At 36.8% G+C, this 23,531-nt stretch overlaps 1 protein-coding gene across 1 annotated transcript in view; it reads left to right on the top strand.

Moving 5' to 3' along the window:
- STXBP5L (syntaxin binding protein 5L) overlaps window positions 1-23,531 on the top strand; it is a 352,935-nt gene that overhangs the window by 309,212 nt on the left and 20,192 nt on the right. Inside the window, exons 21-22 of the mRNA XM_046659436.1 lie at window positions 16,517-16,687; window positions 18,762-19,001. Of these exons, the coding sequence (XP_046515392.1) occupies window positions 16,517-16,687; window positions 18,762-19,001 (411 nt within the window). The remainder of the gene's footprint in view (window positions 1-16,516; window positions 16,688-18,761; window positions 19,002-23,531) is intronic.

The following is a 23,531-nucleotide window of genomic DNA, read 5'->3' on the forward strand; positions in this document are numbered from 1 at the left end:
AGGGTAACACAGATCAACTGGAACTCTCATACTGTGTTGGAAGTGCAAAATGGTACAAACACTATAGAAAATAGATTGGCATTTTCTTATAAAGTTAAAGTGCAGTTACCATATTATCTAACAATCTCACTCCTTGGTACTTATTCTAGAGAATGAAAACCAATCTTCACTCAAAAATCTGTACACAGAGTTCATAGCAGCTTTAATTGTAATAGCCAAAAACTAGAAACAACCCAAATATCCTACAATGGGTGAAAAACAGTATGAGTGGTACCTCATACTGTGGAATACTATTCAGCAATTAAAAAGAACAAACTATTGATATACACAATTTGTATGAATCTCAAGAAAATTGTGCTGAGTGAAAAGAAGCTGATCTTAAAAGGTTAAATATTGTATGAATCTATTTATATAGCAATCTTGAAATAAAATTAGGGAGATGGAGAACTGATTAGTGTTTACCAAAAGTTAGGAATAGATGAGGAAGGAGTAGCATGGCTATAAAGGAATTAACAAAGGAGATGTTTGTGGTGATGGAATAGTTCTGAATCTTGATTATAGTGGTAGTTACCCAAATCTACACATGTGACAAAATTGTGTAGAACTATACACACATACACACAAATGTACAATTAAGTGCATCTCGAACTGAAAATCTGAGTACGTCCTATGAATTGTACCAATGTCATCTTAGTTTTGATATTGAACTATAGTTATGCAAGATATTAGTGATGGTGGAAATGGGTGATGAGTACATGGAACCTCCCTGTACAGTTTTTAAAATAATATATTTTTAATATACTTTATGTTTTAAAGCAATTTTAGGTTTACAGAAAAACTAAGTGGAAAGTATAGAGAGTTTCCATATTCCCCTGTCCCAACACATGCACAGCCTCCCCCACTATTAATATCCTCCACCAGAGTAGTGCATTTGTTACAATTGATGAACCTATATTAATACATCATCACCCCAAATCCATAGTTTACATTAGGGCTCATGCTTGGTGTTCTGACATATGTAAAATGACAAGAATCCATCATTATGGTATAATACAGACTAGTTTTACTGCTCTAAAAATAGTCTGTGTCAACCTATTCTTTGCCCCCCCTCCCTTAACCCCTGGCAACCACTGATCTTGTTTACTGTCTTCATAGTTTGCCTTTTCCAGAATGTCATACAGTTGGAATAATACAGTATGTAGCCTTTTCAGATTGACTTCTTTCATTTACTAATATGTATTTAAGGTCCCTCTATATCTTTTTCATGGCTTTCTAGCTCATTTCTTTTTTAGCACTGATAATATTCCGTTGTCAGGATGTACCGTAGTTTATTTATCCATTCACCTACTGAAGGACATCTTGTTGCTTCCAGGTTTTGGCAATTAATGAATAAAGCTGCTATAAACATTCACGTGCAGGTTTTTATGTGGACATAAGTTTTCAACCCCTTTGAGTAAATGCCATGGAGCACAATTGCTGAATCATATGGTAAGAGTATATTTAGTTTTTTAAGAAACTGACAAACTGTCTTCCAAAGTGTATGTAAAATTTTGTGTTCCCACATCAACGAATGAGAATTCCTATTGTTCCACATCCTCGCTAGCATTTGGTGTTGACAGTGTTTTGGATTTTCGCCCTTCTGATAGGTGTGAAGTAGTTTCTCACTGTGGTTTTAATTTGCGATTTTAAATATTTTCATGTACTTATTTACCATCTGTCTATCTTCTTTGATGTGGTATCTGTTCAGATCTTTTGCCCATTTTTTCAGTCAGATTTTTTCTTATTGTTGAGTTTCAAGAGTTCTTTGTGTATTTTGGATAACAATCCTTTATCAGATATTTCTTCTGTAACTATTTTCTCCCAGTCCATGGCTTGTCTTCTCATTCTCTTGGTAGTGTCTTTCACAGAGCAGAATTTTGTAATTTTAATGAAGTCCAACTTATCAATTTTTTCTTTCATGGATTGTGCCTATGGTATTGTATCTAAAAAGGTAATTGCCAAACCCAGGTTCATCTAGATTTTCTCCTGTTTTCTTCTAGTAGTTTTACAGTTGTGTGTTTTACATTTAGGTCTATGGTCCATTTTGAATTAATTTTTGTGAAGATGTAAAGGATGTATATATCCTTTTTTTTTCATGTACATATCCAGTTGTTCTAGCACCATTTGATGAGAAGAATGTCTTTGCTCCATTGTATTGCCTTTGCTCCTTTGTCAAATATAAGTTGACTATATTCATGTGGATGTATTTCTGGGCTATTTTTTTGTATTGAAGTGTAATTGACATACAATATCCTATTTCAAGTGTACATCAAACTGGTTCAATATTTATATACGTTAACCAATCACCATGATAAGTCTAGTTGCCATCTGTCACTATACAAAGTTAATAAAATATTATTGACTGTATTCCCTATGCTGAATATTATATTCCCATGACTTATTTATTTTATAACTGGAAGTTTGTACCTCTTAATCCCCTTCACCTATTCTGCCCAACCCCTAACCCCTCCCCACTCTGGTAACCACCACTTTGTTTCCTGTATCTATGAGTCTGTTTCTGTTTTGTTTTGTTTGTTTGTTTTGTTTTTTAGGTTCCACTTATAAATGAAATCATATGGTATTTTTCTTTCCCTGTCTGACTTATTTCTCTTGGGATAATACCCTCTAGGTCCATCCATGTTTTCACAAATGGCAAGACTTCATTCTTTTTTATGGCTGAGTAATATTCCACTGTGTTTGTGTGTATGTGTGTGACATCTTATTTATCCATTCTTCTATCAATGGACACTTAGTTTGCTCCCATATCTTAGCTACTGTAAATAGTGCTGCAATGAATATAGGTGTGCATGTATCTTTTCAAATTAGTGTCTTCATTTTCTTTGATAAATATCAAGAAGTGAAAATGATGGATCGTCTGGTAGTCCTATTTTAAAAATTCTTAGGGACCTCCATACTGTTTTCCATAGTGGCTGCACCAATTTACATTCCCACTAACAGTGTGACAGGGTTCCCTTTTCTCCACATCCTTGTTATTTTTTGTCTTTATTGGTAATAGCCTTTCTGACAGGCGCTAGGTGATATCTCATTGTGGTTTTAATTTGCATTTCTCTTATGATTAGTAACATTGAGCATCTTTTCATGTGCCTGTTGTCCATCTGTATGTTTTCTTTGGAAAAAATGTCTGTTCAGTTCCTCTACCCGTTTTTTAATCCAGTTGTTTGCTTTTTTTTTTTTTGATATTGAGCTGTGAAATTTCTTTGTATATTTTGGATATTAACCCCTTATCGGATGTATGATTTGCGAAAATCTTCTCTCGTTCAGTCGGTTGCCTTTTCTTTTTGTTGATGGTTTCCTTGGCTGTGAAAAAGCTTTTTAACTTGATGTAATCTCATTTGTTAATTTTTGCTTTTGTTGCCCTTGCCTGAGGAGACTGGTGCAAAAAAATATTGCTAAGATCGATGTCAAAGAGCTGAATGCCTATGTTTTCTTCTAGGACTTTTATGGCTTTAACCCATTTTGAATTTATTTTTGTATATGGTATAAGAGAGTGGTCTGGTTTCATTCTTTTGCATGTAGCTGTCCAGTTTTCCCAACACAATTTATTGAAGAGACTGTATTTTCCCCCATTGTATATTCTCCCCTCCTTTGTCATAAATTAATTGACCATATATGCATGGGTTTATTTCTGGGCTCTCTATTCTATTCTATTGATCTATGTGTCTATTTTCATGCCAGTACCATACTGTTTTGATTGCTCTAGGTTTGTAGTATAGCTTGAAATCAAGAAGGATGATACCTCCATCTTTGTTCTTTTTCAAGATTTCTTTGGTTATTTAGGGTCTTTTGTGATTCCATACAAATTTTAGAATTCTTTGTTCTAGTTCTGTGAAAAAATGCCACTTGTATTTTGATAGAGATTGCATTGAATCTGTAGATTGCATTGGGTAGTATGCACATTTTAACAATATTAATTCTTCCAATCCATGAGCATGGTATTTCTTCCCATTTATTTGTGTTGCCTTCAATTTCGTCAATGTCTTATAGTTCTTAGAGTACAGGTCTTTAACCTCCTTGGTTAAATTTATTTCTAGGTATTTTATTCTTTTTACTGCAATTGTAGAGGTGATTATTTTCTTAATTTCTCTTTCTGATGGCTCTTTATTAGTGTATAGGAATGTAACCAGTTTCTGTATATTTTGTATTCTGCAACCTTACTGAATTCAGTTATTCTAATAGTTTTTTGGTGGAGTCTTTAGGATTTTCTATAGATAGTATTATGTCATCTGCAAATAATGACAGTTTTACTTCTTCCTTTTCAACTTGGATGCCTTTTATTTCTTTTTCTTGCCTAATTGCTCTGGCTAGGACTTCCAATTCTATGTTGAATAAGAGTAGCAAGAGTGGGCATCCTTGTCTTGTTGCTGATTTTAGAGGAAAAGCTTTCAGCTTTTCATCATTGAGTATGATGTTAGCTGTGGGTTTGTCATATATGGCCTTTATTATGTTGAAGTATGTTCCTTTTATAGCCACTTTGTTGAGAGTTTTTATTATAAATGTATGTTGAATTTTCTCAAATACGATTCTGCATTTATTGAGATGACCATGTGATTTTTATCCTTTGTTTTGTTAATGTGGTGAATCACATTTATTGATTTGTGGATGTTGAACCATCCTTGCATTCCTGGAATAAATCTCACTTGCTTGTGGCAAATGATCCTTTTAATATATTTTAATATATTGTTGAATTCAGCTTGCTAATACTTTATTGAGGATATGCATGTATGTTCATCAGGGATATTGGCCTGTAATTTTCTTTTTTTTGTGGTGTCTTTGGTTTTGGTGTCAGGGTAATGCTGGCCTTGTAGAATGAATTGGAAAGCATTCCTTCCTCTTCAATTTTTTGGAATAACTTGAGAAGGATAGGTATTAACTCTCCTTTAAATGTTTGGTAGAATTCACCTATGAAGCTGTCTGCTCCTGGACTGTGTTTTGGGGGAGTTTTTCTTATTACTGATTAATTTCATTGCTTATAATGGGTCTATTCAGATTTTCTATTTCTTTATGATTCAGTCTGGAAGATTGTGTGTATCTAGCAATGTATCCATTTCTTCGAGGTTTTCCAATTTGTTGGTGTATAATTGTTTATAGTAGTCTCTTAGGGTCCCTTGTATTTCTTTGGTGTCAATTGTAACTTCTCCTCTTTCATTTCTGATTTTACTTATTTGAGCCCTCTCTCTTTTTCTTGATGAGTCTGGCTAAAGGTTTTTCCATTTTGTTTATCTTTTTAAAGAACCAGCTTTTAGTTTCATTGATCTTTTCTATTGTTTTTTTTTTTTTTTGGTCTCTATTTCATTTATTTCCACTCTGATCTTTATTATTTCCTCCCTTCTACTGACTTTGGGCTTTGTCCTTTTTCTAGTTCCTTTAGGTTTAAAGTTAAGGTGTTTGAGATTTTTTATGTTTCTTAAGGTAGACCTGTATCACTATGAACTTCCCTTTTAGAACTGCTTTTGCTGTGTCCCATAGAGTTTGAAAAGTTGTGTTTCCATTTTCATGTGTCTGAAAGTATTTTTTGATTTCTTTGTTGATCCATGGGTTGTTTAGGAGCATGTAGTTTAGTCTACCCCAGCTCTTTTCATTTCTGTTTTTATGGAATATCTTTTTCCATCCCTTCACTTTTAGTCTTTGTGTGTCTTTAGATCTGGAGTGAGCCTCTTGTAGGCAGCATATAGATGGGTCTTGTTTTTCATCCATTCAGCCACTGTATGTCTTTTTATTGAAGCATTTAGTCCATTTACATTTAAGGTAACTATTAATAGGTATGTACTTTTTGCCATTTTCTTTGTTGTTTTCTGGGGGGTTTGTAGTTCTCTGTTCCTTTCCTTTTCTCTTGGTCTCTTCCATTGTGGTTTGATGGTTTCTTTAGTGTTATGTTTGGATTCCTTTCTCTTTATGTTTTTGTGTGTCTATTGTAGGTTTTTGGTTTGTAGTTACCCTGAGATTCATCTATATTGACTTATATATATATATAGCAGGATATTTTAAGCTGATACTTGCTTAAGTTCAAGTGCATTTTGAAAACACATTTTTACTCTCTCCCACATTTTGTTCTTGATGTCGTATTTTGCATCTTTTTATTTTTGTATATCCTTTAACTACTTATTGTAGTTATAGTTGATTTTGCTACTTTTGTCTTTCAACTTTCATATAGCTTTTTAAGTGGCTTATTTGCTGCCTTTACTATATATTTGCCTTTACTGGTGAGATTTTTTCTTTCACATTTTTTTTATTTTTAGTTATGGCCTTTTCTTTTCCACTTAAAGATGACACTTTAACATTTATTATAAGGCCAGTTTAGTTGTAATGAGCCTTTTTAGTTTTTGCTTGTCTTGGACACTCTTTGTCTCTCCTTGAATTCTGAATGATAGCCTTGCCAGGTAGAGTAGTCTTGGTTGTAAGTTTTTGCCTTTAAGCACTTTACATATCTCCTACCACTCCCTTCTGATCTGCAAAGGTTCTACTGAAAAATCAGCTCATAGTCTTATGGGGTTTCCCTTGTATGTGACTAGCTGTTTTTATCTTGCTGTCTTTAAGATTCTCTCTTCATCTTTAACTTTTTCCATTTTAATTATAATATGTCTTGAGGTGGATCTCTTTAGTTTCATCTTTTGGGGACACTCTATGATTGCTGGAGATGGATGTCTGTTTCCTTCCCCAGGTTAGGGAAGTTTTCAGTCATTATTTCTTCAAATAAGTTTTCTGCCCCTTTCTTTCTCTCTTTGCGTTCTGGGACTCCTATAATATGAATGGTATTATGCTTAATGTTGTCCTGGAGATCCCTTAAACCACCTTTATTTTTTTAATTCTTTTTTTTTCTTTTTTGCCCTTCTGATTGGGTGATTTCCACTATTCTATCTTCCAGATCACTGATCCATTCTTCTGCATCATCTAATCTGCTGTTGATTCCCTCTAGTGTATTTTTCATTGCATTTATTGTGTTCTTCAGCTCTGATTGGTTCTTTCTTCTATTTTCTAACTTTGTTGAAATTCTGCGTTCCTCCATTCTTCTCCTGAGTTTGGTGAGCATCTTTATGACCATTACTTTTAACTCTTTATGAGGTAACTTACTTATCTCCATTTCATTAGGGTTTTGGAGGAGTATCTTGTTATTTCATTTAGGATATATTCCTTTCTATATTTTGTTTGACTTTCTGTGTTTGTTTCTATGAATTAGGTAAAACAGCTACTTCTCTTGGCCTTGAAGGAGTGGCCTTATATAGGAGTGTCCCACGTGTAGACTGCATGTGCAAGGCTGCTTTGGCAGGCCAGTTGGAACTGGAGCAGGCAAAGGTCAGGGGGATCCCAAGATGTGTTGCACCAGGGCCACCCCAGCACAACAGCTGGGGCTGGAACAGGCACAGGCCAGGGGGTCCTGGGGCATGCTGCACTGGGGAAGCCCCAGTGCGGTGGCTGGAGCTGGTGCAGGTGTGGGTCTGGAGGTCCCGGGGTATACCATGCCACAGCCACCCCAATAGGATGGCTGGAGCTGGTGTCAGTGTGGGTGGTGGGGCCTGGGGCACACTGCACTGGGGCTATCTTGCGGGGATGGCTAGAGCTTGTGTGGGCAAGGGGCCCAGGGCAGGCTAGGGCAGCCTTGGCAGGTTGGCTAGAGTACCTGGACCATGCTCCTTTCCACGCTATCAAGGTTTAGGGGAAATGCAAAAAATGGCACTCACTGGTGCCGCCAAACCCAGGGTGAGTTCCAGCAGTTTCCCATCTGTTTGGCAAATGCTCGGGGTTTGTAAATGGATTTTCTTCATATATGGTCTAGGTGGGCTTTAAACCACTGTTTTTTTGCTATACCTAGGGTGGGCAAGACTGCATGTGGCCCCTCCATGATATCCCTCTCTGCTGCAGGTCACTGCATCGGGGGTGGGGCTCCTATTGATACCGTGTCTCTTCTCTCTTACTGGTATCTATGTGGTCCCTCTATTTGTTGTGCAGCAGCTGTTCATTCAGTCCTCACTTCTTCAGGAGGACTTGCTCTAAATGTAGTTGCAGATTTGGTGTATCCATGGGAGGAGGTGAGTTCAGGGTCTTCCTACGCCACCATCCTGGATCCTCCTTCTGGCTTCTCTATTCTGTTCCATTGATCTGTTTGTCTATTATTTTTTACCAATACCACACTGTTTACATTGCTTTATCTTTACAGTAATTCTTGAAGTCGGGTAGCATTAGTCCTCTCACTTTGTTCTTCTCCTTCAATATTGTGTTGATTATTCTGGGCCTTTTGCGTCTCTATATAAACTATATAATCAGTTTGTCAATATACACAAAATAACCTGGTGGAATTTTGATTGGGATTGTCTTGAATCTATAGATCAAGTTGGGAGGAACTCACATCTCAACAATATCAAGTCCTATCCATCAATATGGAATATCACTCCATGTGTGCTTCAGTTTCTTGCATCAGTAAAGAAAATTTTTTGTAGTTTTGTAGTTTTCCTCATCTAGATCTTATACGTACTTTGTTAGATTTATACCTCAGTATTTCATTGTTGAGTAATAATGTAAATGTTATTGTTTTTAATTTCAAATTCCATTGCTAGTATATAGGAAAGTTTTTGTCCCATGTGAATGCTCACCAAAGGGTGACCTCAGCAGAGGAGAATTTTAACAATCAAGTGGATAGCATGACCTGTTCTGTAGATAACAGTCAGCTTCTTTCCCAGCCACCTCTGTCATCACCTAATGAACTCATGGACAAAGTAGCCATAGTGGCAGGGATGGAGATTATGCATGAGCTCAGCAACGTGGACTTCCAGTTACCAAGGCTGACCTAGCTACAGCCAATGCTGAGTGCTCACTATGACATCAGCAGAAACCAAGGGATGCCTCTGCCCAAACTACCATCAGTGGATTTACAGAATGCCTTATCTACCTTCATGGTATTCTACAGAGCATTGCTTTTCATCAAGGAACTCATTTCATAGCAAATGAAGTGTGGCAATGGGCCAGTGCTTATGGGATTCACTGGTCTTACCATGTTCTCCACCATCCTGGAGCAACTGAAGATATAGATATATAAAATTATTAATTTTTGATTCATGTTAGCATAGTATATCTTTCTCCATCCCTTTAACCTATATATGCATTTATACTTAAATTGGGTTTCTTGTAGACAACTTAGTTTTAAATCTCTTTAAAAGATAATTGATGACTGGAAACACCCCCAAATATTAATCAAAGAGTGAATAAACAAATTTTCGCAAATCCACACAATAGAATACTCCTCAGCAATAAAAAGAAATGAGCTCTTGATACATACAACAACATGGCAGAATCTCAACTGATGGATATATTCATTGTTTTTACTGTGATGATTAAGAACAGATTAGTGGTAGTCAGTTTTAAATATGTGCTATTTATTGTATGTCAATTATATATCAACACTGTTAAAGCATAACATTACATAATATAAAAATCAGCCTTAGCCTTCTTAACCAAATAATTTTTTTTTTTTTTTTTTTTTAAGATTTTATTTTTTTTTTCTTTTTTTTCCCCCAAAGCCCCCCCGTACATAGTTGTATATTTTAGTTGTGGATCCTTCTAGTTGTGGCATGTGGGACGCTGCCTCAGCGTGGTTTGATGAGCAGTGCCATGTCCGCGCCCAGGATTCGAACCAACGAAACACTGGCCGCCTGCAGCGGAGCGCGCGAACTTAACCACTCGGCCACGGGGCCAGCCCCTTAACCAAATAATTTTAACACAATATATTAGGAGATTTTTTTTTTCAGGAAGATTAGCTCTGAGCTGACATTTGCTGCTAATCCTCCTCTTTTTGCTGAGGAAGATTGGTCCTGAGCTAACATCTGCTGCCAATCCTCCTCTTTTTGCTGAGGAAGACTGGTCCTGAGCTAACATCCATGCCCATCTTTCTCTACTTTATAATGTGGGACGCCTACCACAGCATGGTGTGCCAAGTGGTGCCATGTCTGCATCTGGGATTTAAACTGGTGAACCTTGGGCCGCCTAAGCGGAACATGCATACTTAACCACTACGCCACTGGGCCAGCCCCTATATTAGGAGATTTTTCCTCTCAAAGGATTAGTTTCTAATTATTTATTATAGGTTTTCATATATCACTTAGAAAGCATATACTGTATGCACAGTTCATTATGGAAAGAAGATTCAGACACAGGAGCATTAAGAAAAAGTGATTATTAACTTGCATGAGTTTTACAAAGAGGTTCAGATTTTGAAGACTGGCTCACTGAATGTAAAATACAATAGGTGTTTCAAACAGAAAACCCACAAGCTTTTTCAAGGTTACGGTAAAGTTGTTCATACTGGGTAGGGGGGGGGTACCATTTTACCCACCTGATTATTATATCTCTAGATATCAGTATGCAAATATCAGGGATAAAAACGTTTTTGTTGAGAAATGAGTAATTTAGCAACTCAAGATTTCATCTCTTTAAAGACTATAGTTAGATCAACTTCTTTCTTTTCACTTTATCTCAGGATGCACCGTGCTTTTTTTCTCTCTCTCTCCTGCTTCTTAATGTAGAACTTGATGTGAGAATTTACTGATATGGCTTAGGGCAAGGTGTCAGTTTACTTCTTCAGGATGAATCCGGATATAATGGCATTTTAATATTATAATTTATTGTTATTTTGAGTTCTGGTCCAAGATGGCAACCTAGGAGGCTCCTGACCTCACCTCCACCTGTGGACACACCAAATTACAGCTATGTGAGGAGCAATTCCCTCTTAAAGGAAACCAGAAACCAGCTGAGTGACTCCCATACATTGGACAAACAAGAAAATACCCACATGGAAATGGGTATTGGCACACCCTCAATTACTAGGAGACACTAAGAACAGAAAAGGTGGCTTGGACAATTGCACAAGTTCAAGAGACCAACAAGAGCTTGGGCCAGGCTGAGTGATAGGGTTCATTTCCTACACAAGACCACTCCATCAAGACTGAGAGGTGGCTGTTTTATCTATTGTGTAGAAACCAACACAGAGAGTCAAGGACAATGAAGAAACAGAGGGATATATTCTAAATAAAATAACAAGATAAAACTCAAGAAATGGACCTTAATGAAACAGAGATAAGTGCATTACCTGATAAAGAGTTCAAAATAATAGTAATAGGGGCCAGCCCAGTGTTTCAGCGATTAAGTGCACATGTTCCGCTTCGGTGGCCCGGGGTTTGCCGGTTCTGATCCCAGATGCAGACATGGCACCAGTGACTTGCCACAACATGCTGTGGTAGGCGTGCCACATATAAAAAGTGGAGGAAGATGGGCATGGATGTTAGCTCAGGGCCAGTCTTCCTCAGTGAAAAGAGGAGGATTGGCAGCAATTGGCTCAGGGCTAATCTTCCTCAAAATAAATAAATAAATACAAAATAATAGTAATAAAGATGCTCACTGAGGTCAGGAGAAAAATGTATGAACAAATAAGAATTTAAACAGAGAAATAGAAAATATGAGAAGGTAGCAAACAAAAATCACAGACCTGAAGAATACAATAACTGCACAGAAAAATTTAATAGAGAGGTTCAACAGCAGACCAGGTGAAGCAGAAGAAAGGATCAGCAAGCTTGAAGACAAAGCAGTACATTTCATGTGGTCAGAGAAGCAAAAAGAAAAAAGACTGAAAAATGGTGAAGATAACTGAAGGGACTTAAGAGACAACATCAAGTGGAGCAATACTCGCATCACAGCGACCCTGAAGGGAGAGGAAGAGAGAAAGAGAAGAAAACACGTCTATCAAAGCACCACGATGTACACTTTAAATATCTTACAAGTTTATGTCAATTATACCGCAATGAAGCCGAAATTTTAAAAATAAATAATTATTATTCCAATTTAAAACATTCTACTCATCAGTGACAAAGCCTATGGCAGTGTTTTCAGCAAGAGATTATTTTCCCAGACACTGCAAGTTTGGTCCCAAATAGTTTTTAAACATTCACTTAAATGAAGTAGAAATTAAACTTGAAAAAACAGACCGGGGTAATTATTGAGAAATAGGCAGAAATTCTTTGAAACTTTGGATTTCAGAGACTCAACATTAAACAAGAGTTTTAAACCTGCACTCATTTACAGTATTTTAGCTTTGAAAACTTTTCTATAAAAGAATCAAATTAAAACTGGGAATAAATATTAAGCTGACTTCAAGGGGAAGTCTATGACTCAGTCCCTCTGGGTCTTCAGCTTAAAATTCTTCAGAAAAGTGCCCAAAAAAATGAGAGCTTAAAAACCTCAAAATTGTGAGCAAAAAAGTAGAGAAAGATGAAATAGCTTATTCTTTGTTTGACATTCAAAAACACTGAAATAAAAACAAACTAAAAATTTTGTAAACCTCAGTTTTGGTGAGTATGATGGCAAAGATGTCCTGCTGTACCAGGCCAGCAGTGTAGCACAGCTGCTAGCATCTAGGCCCCAGTGTCATCAATGCTGAGCCACTGACATAGTGTCTTAACTAAAACAAAACTCAACTTGGTGTGGTTGGGCATTGTTCTGGCTGCAAAGCTTCTGAGTTCTCACAGATACTCCCTGAGATTTTGAGCTGCCTAATATCTCTTTTTTAAATTTTTTATTTTTTGGTGAGGAATATTGGCCCTGAGCTAACATCTGTTGCCAATCTTCCTCTTTTTTTTCTCTCCCCAAAGCCCCAGTACATGGTTGTATATCCCAGTTGTAAGTCATTCCAGTCCTTCTGTGTGGGATGCCACCACAGCATGGCTTGATGAGCAGTGTGTAGGTCCACACCCAGGATCTGAACCGGCAAACCCTGGACCGCCAAAGCAGAGCATGCAAACTTAACCACTCAGCCACGGGGCAAACCCCCCTAATATCCTTTAATAAATACTTTTCCTGCTTAAACAAATTAATCAAGCAAACAACCAACATTAAGTCAATCAACAAACCAACTTGCCCTCCAACCAGGATTATAAACAATGATTAAGAAGGGAGAGAGGGAAGAAGAGTTATCTCTTAACTATAAAAGTAGGGTAAGGTAATGTGGGCTTTCAAACATTTTGACCAATTGTTTGATATTGGTTGTATTTTTATATGGTTAAGTGCAAAGTCTTTTTATTTCATTTATTTTCAACTTTTTACAATCCAAATGCTTATTTTAACTTAGTATTATGTTCAACATTTATTTCAGCATAGAATCACCCTCTGTGGCATAAGCATAACACTAATTTTCATTTTCTAGGAATTGTATGGTGTATTTAAAAGTTTGCATAACAAGATTAGTTTACCAAGTATTAAATTAAATCTTCATTTACATTCTTCTATAAAGCTTTGGCAAGGACTATGTTAAAAATAATTTCAATTGGATTCAATAAGCTATTTTTCAGTAAATCACTATTGTACCTTACTTTATATAATAAATACACTAAATCAAATTTTGATTTAAAGGCATAAGAGAATCAGCTAATTTAAAGAAACTTGTATTTTTTAAAATTTGGGAATCTTTCTGTAAAATAAAAAATAATTTCCCTTTTGCTTTAATTTATTTATTGTTATAAGGTTGAATTTTTTAGAATATTGAATTTTCTCTACATGACATAGAGCTCTACAACTGGGCTAAAGCACCTTTGTAATAAAAGCACAGTTGTAGCAAGCAGAAACCTTCCTAGTTATGTTATGCAGAAAGTGATTTAATACAAGAAATTAGGTGCTTATTAAATCATTGAAAGATTGGAGAAGTAAACTTTAAGCTTGGCCTACAGGTATTTTCAGAGTAAGGCCACCAAACAGGCACACCCAGGGAGCAGACACATTTGCTACTGTTAGAAACAGAGAATCAGAAGACTACTGCCAATCAATTGCTGAACTGGAGAGCATATTGTTGTAAGATCAGGAATCTACTACAACTGCCCCTTGACATACAAAAAGCTTGTGACTGGACACTGGAATGTTGCTTTCAAAACAAAATGAAGTCTCCATTGCAATAACACTAGAAAGCAACAGAAATATGGCTTTCATCCCATTTTGAAAATCATTTGCCAGGCTTTTTGAAGCCATGAGCCACTATGTAAAAGAGGTCACCATGCTGTGAGGAAGCCCAAGCCTCCTGAAGAGGCCCCCATTGACAGTCCAGATTGAGCCCAGTCTCTGCGTCATGCTAGCCCAGGCCTGTGAGTAAAGAGGCCTCCAAAGGATTCCAAGCCTCCAGTCGTGCAAGAATTTCCAACCAATGTCCCAGACATCGTGGATATGATATCCCCACCTTGCCTCAGCCTAAGTTCTGGCCCTAGTTTACATCATTAACATTTGGAGTGTTTTTTTATGCAACAAGCTAACCAAAGCACATAATTTCATGAGTATTTTATAAGTGTCAGCCAGCATTTCAGAAACATTTTTAAAGGTTATAATACTCTATTATATGATATATACCGCAATTTACCTAAAACTTTATGCTCAATTGTAAAAGATAGCTGGTTTCCAATTTTTATAACTAAAACTACAGTGAATGGTTTTATCAATAGAGGTTTTGGTTTTTCTTTTGTGATTTAGCATTATTTCTCTGTCATAAATTTCCAGAATGACTATGTCTGGGCCTTGACCAAATTTCTTTCTAAATGTTTTGTATCGATTCATTTCTATCTTGAATATTTAGCACAGTAAAAAAAAAGTTTTTTAAAAAGCAAATTCACTTTCATATATTTAAAGAATTTAATTACAAAAATAAATCCTTTAAGTTAACCAGCCCTATTGAAAACAGAAGAATATGGTCAAAAACTCCAGGTTGCTCATGTAGGATAACATCAGCCAGACCTCATGAGTAAAACATGAGAAGCTGGGGAAAATTGGCTCCTGGAGCAGCTAGGGGGTGGAGGGGTGATGGGGGGGTGAAGACCAGCATCCAGCATGCTGAGTAATCTAATAACTGATAATTCTCTGTTATAAGCTGCAATGAAACAGTATTCACATGAAACAGCCACCAAAAGAGTCCTGGCTAAGGGAACAAATTTTACTCTTCCCAGGTTCTGGACCTAACTAAGAGGGTGTGAAGAGGGCTGGAATCCACCCCACATTCCTCTGGACCAGCAGTGAGCCCTAGAACAAGGCAACACATCTGTGGAAGGGGCAACTTTTCCTAAACGATGTACCCAGATGGGGGTTATTTTTGCAATTTGTACCCCCAAAGTCATTGCCATTTTCTTATTCACGCTAAGTCCTTGTTAGTGCCAGCTGTTGCCATCCAATTTATAAGGCTATTTATAAGTGAGAAAATCTGGATTAGAATCCTGCCTCCATGAATGCTACTTATGTAATATTAGACAATTTTCTAAACCCTTTTTTCTGAGCTGCAGTTTCCTCATCTGCAAAATCAGGATAATAAAGCACCTACCTTGCAAGGTTGTTGTGAAGATTAAATGAGTCATATGTATAAAGTGCCTGGCATTTAATATTCAATACATGTTAACTCCCGTTTTTTAAAAATAGTAAAACACACTAGTGCATTCAAATGGTGAAACCTGATTCTCATCCTTGCACTAGCCGCAAGGGAATACAGGAAATGTACAATTTTAAGCTTCAAACTTTACAATACAGAAAGGCTGTAACGGAGTAGGTACTGACTGCCAGTTCCCCTTGTCCAACATGGATATTAAACATGATTCTTCTCCATTTAATTCTATTGTCCTTTGAATGACCAAAGAAGCACACTTTAAAATGCATTCTGAATATTGCAGAACTATGAGATACTGTTTCAAATACTATTTGTTAGCATTAAGAAAAAGAAGACATGTTTTCCATGCAATTATTTCCAAGCTTTTAAGTTACATCAAACCAGTAAACTCACAAGCTCTAAATAAACAAGTCTGTGTTGTCTTAGACATGAGCAGTTTTAATACTGTGGAACAAGAATGACAATCATAATTTTTGTTCAGAGTTTACCACATCCCAGAAAGTGTTCTGGCCTGTGACGTGTATTGTCAGAAAAACCTCCATGAGGTAGACAATCAGATTCACAGTTTACAGAAGAGGAAACTAAAGCTTGAAGACTTCAGTAATTTGTACAACTGGTAAATGGTGGAACTAGCTCTAGGGTCAGTATTCTCTAGCACTGTGCTCAGCTGCACAGTGGGATGCTTCCATTCTGTATTTTAAGCTCCAAGCACTGGAAGTACTTCCAAAACTTACATAAATAGGGGTATAGTTAAATTATGCAAAAGAAAGTCCAAAACTATAACCTATTTTTTAGTGCCATTAGATAGTAGAATACATAATAGGGACATAGAATAAATTTTAACCTATGTTAACTAGTCAAACTAAAAAATGAATCATATTTAATAAATATGAAATTTTTGGCTAACTACTGAAATTGTGACTAACAAAATAGTAAGGACTTAGCCATCTTAATACGCTTTGAAAGAGAAAGGCATTCTCACTCTTCTACATTTATTAATGTACACACTTGGATTCCTTTATATTAAGACTGAATTATGATATTTATGCTGCCTTCTTCCTCTTGGTACAGATCATGTTAATGGACACTGCACAAGTCCAACTTCTCAGAGTTGCAGTTCTGGAAAACGTCTTTCTAGTGCTGATGTTTCAAAAGTAAATCGCTGGGGTCCTGGAAGACCACCATTTCGAAAAGCACAGTCAGCTGCTTGCATGGAGATTTCTTTACCAGTTACAACAGAAGGTAGGTTAAACATACAAATTTCTGTGGATACAATTAAAATTTGATATACAATGGCAATAGGAGCTGGAGGACAAGGGATGGAGGTCCCTTATCTGTAAAAGATATGAAAAACTACAGTCAACCTTAGACAATTAGCAACTGAGAGCTTGGTCAGGCTGTGGCCATGATTCCAAATCCATTCCTCATCCACTACACTTTCCTCATCTCAGAATGGCTCTGCTCATTGGTACAAAGGGCCTATGCCTTAATCTGTTCTCTGCACTCCCAGTAATAATTGAATGTTTCTTTCCATCTCAATGGTAAACCTCTTAGTGTCTCTATCTGTAGATAGTTATTTAATGTCTTGCAACCTTAATTTCCTCAACTGTCAAGTGAATGTGACCCAAAAAAGGCAAGATATTAAATTCTAAAGTTTACAATCTTCATTGTCATCTGTTTTTAAAAGGAAGAATTATTTATTTATTTATGGAATGAATGCGAGGGCAGGGAGTAAAGTACAAGAGCCAGAAGGCCAGAAATTTTTAGAAAGGGAAAAAAGAGAATCTTGTAACTGCTGCTACTGTCTTGCTGATAAAGACATTTGGGGAAAGAGATAGAGAAAAATAATCTTAGGAAGATTTCCTATGGTAATTCTATGCTATAAAGCAATTCTTCATTTACTACCCCTCAAAAAATGTGATAGTAGTGGACCATATTATTCTTCAAAAATTTTTTAAGTGAATTTTTTAGTTTTTGTTTCTTTAATATTATGCCTTACTAAGTCTGGTCCATGGACATGCAGATAATGATATTCTCTCTCACACAAGTGTCTATGAGTAGCAACCTTGAATGTTGATGAACCGTGAATGGAAAAATTTTGAAAACATATTATCTAGGAATGTTATAATAGAAGCAAAATATAAAAGTTATAAAAGAAAGCACTCAATCAATGGACTGAGAGCTGGGAATTTTGAGTTTTAGACCTTTCTGCCTCTGGACTCTGGGACAATTACTTAACTTCGATGTCTCTGTCCCTAAATTTGTAAAACATATAGATTATACCGAAGCTCCCTCTGATCTGTAAATTCTATTACAAACAATTATTTTTATAAACTTGCTGAGGGATAGAATGGGGAAAATTAGGAATACTATATTTTGTTTTCTGGAAAAAGAATAATCTGAGGACCTTATAGGTTTTTAAATAAAATGAATCACACTTGTATCTATCAAGATAGAAAGGAGAGTGAAGGCAGTAGAAAGAAGAATATGAGGAACTTGTACTCTGGATTATAAGAACAATACAGCCTTCCTACTATCATTTAACGAGACGATGAGCTTATGCTTGCTGCAGCGTGCACCACTGTGTTGTGTTGATAAGCAAGAGAACCTGAAACCATCTCGTTTCCTTTAAGTGAGCAGAAGCCCTCTCAGAAAGATTACCACTACAATGGGGTGGCACTGTCTACAGCTCCTCATTTGGCCTTAGACAAAGTTAGGACTAAATTTGGATTCAAGGTTGGCAGCTTGAAGCCAGTTCAGGGAGATAACATTTGTTCTTGAGCCTTGGTAAATAGTTCAGTTTTTACAATTGTAATTACTCCAGATATAGCAAACCAAAATTGTGTTAGTTGGGTGAATGTATTCACCACAGAACATTTGTGGTCCTTCAGGTAAAGTAGCCACAATGTTGTAAGAGGATATTGCCAAGAAATCGTTAGGAATACTTCCAAAAATTAAGAAATAGGAGGGAAGCATAATTGAAATGGTACCAGAAATTCTTGTAACCTTGACTATTTAGACTAAATATTTTTTTACAGAGTAGAGAATTTCAACTAACTTGTGAGGTAATGTAGAGAGAAAAACATGGTAAACTTAAACTCCAGAGACTCAAGTTCTAATCCCAGCTCTGCCTAAGTTTATGATTTACACTGCTGGACTTCAGTCTCTTCATCTTCAAAATAAATTGATGAACTGGATAAGCTGCCTTCCAGATCAGTTAACAAAGAATCAAATTCTACTTTCCCCTCAGTCATACTAAGTCTGACTTGTTCTAGAAACACACTAGCAGTTAATTTTTGTTTTTCCATTTCCATAGAAAGCAGAGAAAATTCCTATAATCGTTCTAGAAGCTCTAGCATCTCCAGTATTGACAAAGATTCTAAAGAAGCAATTACAGCACTATACTTCATGGAGTCCTTTGCTCGGAAAAATGACTCTACCGTCTCCCCTTGTTTGTTTGTTGGAACTAGTCTGGGAATGGTGTTAATCATCTCCCTGAACCTACCTTCAGCAGACGAACAAAGATTTACAGAGCCAGTCATGGTATTGCCAAGCGGTAAGAGTTTTTATTTATTCCTTCATTGCTACTTTTTCAAATTTAGATATAAGATATTGTAAAACATTGATTTGCTCTAATCTGGAGCAAAGATTATAAATATTTTGTGTGATAGGAATTATTTGATAAATAAGGAGAATTTCATAAATCATATACTATCCCAACATTTGTCATATTGCAACTTACCTTTCCCTCAGGGTAAAACAGTAAAACTATTTCTAAGGTAGTAAACTGTGGAACTGCCAACCTAAACAATGCCTTGGGAAGTAAGTTTCTGAAAAGCACTGAGGAAAACCTTAACGCAAAAGTTAAAATTTTATTTTTAATGAATTGAAGCGTTTCTCCAAAGTTCCATGCCAGATCAGAGTCTATGAGTGGTTTTACATCATCCTTGAAGAATTCGGAACGATTGAGCTAGAAGTGGTCTGACTTGAGGTAGCTTTCTAAAGTCGTTGATGATCTTCTCATCTTGTTTCAAGGCATGCCACAGAATATCTTTCCTTTTATCCTAGTTCCTAGAGAATTTGACCTAAGTCATGCGTATTATTGCTAAAGCATATGTTGTATTCTCTTCCTTCTTGAATTATCTTTTTTTTCCTTTTGAAGAAGGGATGAATGTGATTCCTCCTGTTATTCCTTTGAATATTTTAAAATTTGTTCTTCTAACTTTTTCTGTCTCTCTCTTTCTTATATATAGTTAGAAATGTTTTTCAGATAGTTTTTAAGTAAAAGAAAAAAAAGAACTTCATTAGTATATAGGATAAAGGATTTTATTTTAAAAGAATACATATATATGGCCTGGTAAGTTAGAGTTGTGTTTTCTTTGTTAATTGGTATGCTAAATTCATACAGATGGATTGTTACTTATTTTAGGTGGAATAGTCAGCTCTCTACTAGTGTGGCAAATTCAGATAAGTGTATTGTATTTTGTGTGTGTGTGTGTGTGTGTGGCTTAAACAACAGGAGTTTATTTTCTCACACTGCTGGAGGCTAGAGGTCCCAGATTAAGGTTGGGCAGGTCTGGTTTCTTCTGAGGCCTCTCTACTTGGCTTGCAGATGGCCGCCCTCTGGCCATGTTCTCACATGACAGCCCCTCTGTATGCATGCACTTCTGCTGTCTCCCTCTATGTCCTAACCTCCTCTTCTTAGAAAGACACCAGTCAGTTTGGATTAGGGCCCACCCTAACAGCCTCATTTTAACTTAATCACCTCTTTAAAGGCTCTGTCTCAAAGGCGGTCACATTCTGAGGTACTACAGTTTAGGCCTTCAACATATATAAGAACTTGTGGGGAGAGACACAATTTTAGCAAATGTATCACACTGGTACAAGATGTCAGTAATAGAGGAAAGGACAGGGAGCTTTTGGGAACTCTCTGTACTATCTGCTCAATTTTCTGTAAACCTAAAACTACTCTAAAAAAATAAAGTTTACTGATTAAAAAAAAAAAGAGGTACCGGGGCTGGCCCCGTGGCCGAGTGGTTAAGTTCGCGCGCTCCGCTGCAGGTGGCCCAGTGTTTCGTTAGTTCGAATCCTGGGTGCGGACATGGCACTGCTCATCAGACCACACTGAGGCAGCGTCCCACATGCCACAACTAGAAGAACTCACAACGAAGAATACACAACTATGTACCGGGGGAGCTTTGGGGAGAAAAAGGAAAAAATAAAATCTTTAAAAAAAAAAAAAAAAAAAGAGGTACCTATAAAGGAGAAAACTATGAGGTTGGGTTCAGATCTGTTTTATATGTAACCATGGAAAGACGGAATGCCTAACTGGAAGCCATAATTTATGGCAGTAAAAAGGAAAAAGGAGGGTGCAGTTTCATAAGGAAAGATAGAGGTGACAGAAAGCCAATTCAAATTTAAAGTAGAAAACTCAACCCTTCTTCCTTCGCAGCTCACTTCTTGACTCCCACTATTCACCCTCTTTCCAGTATCTACTCTCCATCCTCTCCCTGCTCCACTAGCCCTTACCCCATTGGGACTGCTCCGGATTGTGGGAGCCATTAAAAAAGGTTTGGAATTGGAGGTGTTTCCCTCTTCCATTGGCAGTGCTGAAGTGGGTTACATGCTCTCAGGCTTGAATGCATTTTTTTTTCCTGCCAAACATTGGCGAATAACCTTTTATCAGTTGGCCTCGGAAAATGCATCTGAGTCTAGCAATTTCCTTAAAGTTGAATAAAATCCATTTTGAAATTTATTCATCCATTCATTCAACAAACATTTACCAAGCCCATACTACTGAATTAAACACTGGGGATACAATGGTGGTCAGGACACCCAGTGGTTTTTGTTCTCAGATATTTGTAGAGAAGAACAAAAGTAAACAGATAATTACAATTATAATTTGTAATTGTAATACAGTTTACAAAGATAATTTACAAACTCTTTACAGAGAAGTAAAGAGTACTGTGGCAGCATGGGAGGGGGATCAGGGAAGACCCCACTAACAAAGCAGCTATCTGAAGTGGGAGGTGGACAGGTTTGGGAGGGAGATGTGCACAGCACTGATGTTTAAGACTAATTAAGGACAGCATGATAAAACCTAGAGGTAAAAAGAACGTGGCATAGCTAAAGACTAGAGATAGAATGGTGCTAGATGAGGCTAGAAAAGTAGTCAGGGGAAGATTAGAGGATCATATAAACTATGTTAAGGAATTGGAAAAGACTTTATAGATCAGTGGATTTTTTTTTCAGCACAAAAATTGTGACATGATATGCTTTTTGTCTCTCAAGTGCTGGTTCTTAAAAATTTCATGTTTGTAAAAAATCAAAACACAGAGGAAAAAAATGAAAATTCTGCCACTAGCAAAGTTACCCCCTTCTCTGTCCCCTCTCCCCCTCCACATTTTCACCCCTTGGAATTTTACTCTCCAACAATAATTCTGTGAGACATTTGCTGAGACTTATTTTTTTTAAGCTACTTTATTGAGGTATGATTGACATACAAAAAGCTGTATCTATTCGAGGCAAATGACTTGAGTTTGGAGATAATGTATACATCCATGAAATCATGACCACAATCTATGCCATAAACACATCCATCACCTCCAAAAATTTCCCACCCCTTTGTTTTTCACAGACTCATTTTAAATTGTATTTTATTTCTACTTAATGCTTTGTGCTGCCAGCTAAAAATTATTCTGTAATTATCAGTTATGCCACATTAAGTGAGTAGCTCTGTTTTGTCAAAAAATTAGATGTCTTATGATCAAGATTTAAACTCATCATTAAACTAAAGATTCCTCAAAATAAATTCATTCTCTTTACACTCAAACCAGTTCTTCTTGCCACTCTCCCCATTTCTATTTTTAGTGCCATGAGACTACCTAAATGACTTCTATCACTTCAGTTTCTTCTTTTCTGATACCGTTTACTCACTGCCTCTGCACTGGTCTTACTCTGGTATTGTTTTCATCACCTAATTTCCATGCCCCATGTTCTCTGATGTCTTTCACTCACCCATAGAAGCAGTTTCAAGCTCTATGTCTCAGAAATCAATGATCTCTATAAGCTGAGCCCTGTTCTACCTCTCTAATCTTATTTCCTGCTACTTCCTAGCACCAGGTCCCTGGTCCAGCCAGTCTTATTTCCTCACTTCCTTTTTCTCTCTTTACCACCTGTCAATCATCTATCATTGGTAAATGTCATATGAACTTTCATGTTTTTTGTCAAAATTTCAGAAAACCTGTATCAAGTTTCTTGTGTGACCTGTAAGATTTGCAGGAATTTTCTACAGACTAGCTTTTGGCTCCATGCATTTCAAATTTCAAATCGTTCGTTCTATATTATCTACATATTTCTAATGTTGACATAATATGCTTTTGTAATATGACCTCCAGCCCTAGGCTTTCATGTCAAAATGATACTGAGTTGCATCAGAGTAGCAGGAGTTTTCCAGGGAACCATTCCTGTACCTGGAAGGCTAGCAATAACCTAGACATGGTAGTGTCTGTGAACCACCTAAATATATCTCACTAAACCCAAGCTAATGTACTCCATCTCAATTTCTTCTTGTCTAAATTCCTGAGATGCTTGTCCACTACAGTGTCACCTAACTGGAGGAAAGTTAGAGTGGAAAGAGAAGGAAATTTTAACTTGATTGTGTTAAAATTTTTAGTTTCACAGATTTAATAAAAACACATGAACATGTGAACACATCATTAGGGTCCTTTCTGGGCCTTGGAACCAGTGCTAGTGAAAGGCCCTGAAGTTTAAGCTTCAATGGCTTCATGAGAAATCTGGCTCTGCCTTCAGCAGTGTCTGCCAGACCTTAAAGGACTGAGTGTAAGATAGGAACAGGGCAAGCACAGATTAATAAATCCAGCCAAAGCCAAGTAGAAGTCATCATCCAAACAGCTTATACTAATGAAACCTTGGGAACTAGGGAATTGGAAAAGCTGTCATCGCTAAATTAATTCCATTAAATGTGATTAATACTGTCAACCATTAGCATACCAACAAGGTGCCCTATATCTAATCCTAGATAAAGAGCAAGTACAATTGCTTACAAGGACTCAGCCCAAATCAC

This window comes from Equus quagga, chromosome 4, assembly GCF_021613505.1.
Source record: "Equus quagga isolate Etosha38 chromosome 4, UCLA_HA_Equagga_1.0, whole genome shotgun sequence".
Classification (NCBI taxonomy): Eukaryota; Metazoa; Chordata; class Mammalia; order Perissodactyla; family Equidae; genus Equus; species Equus quagga.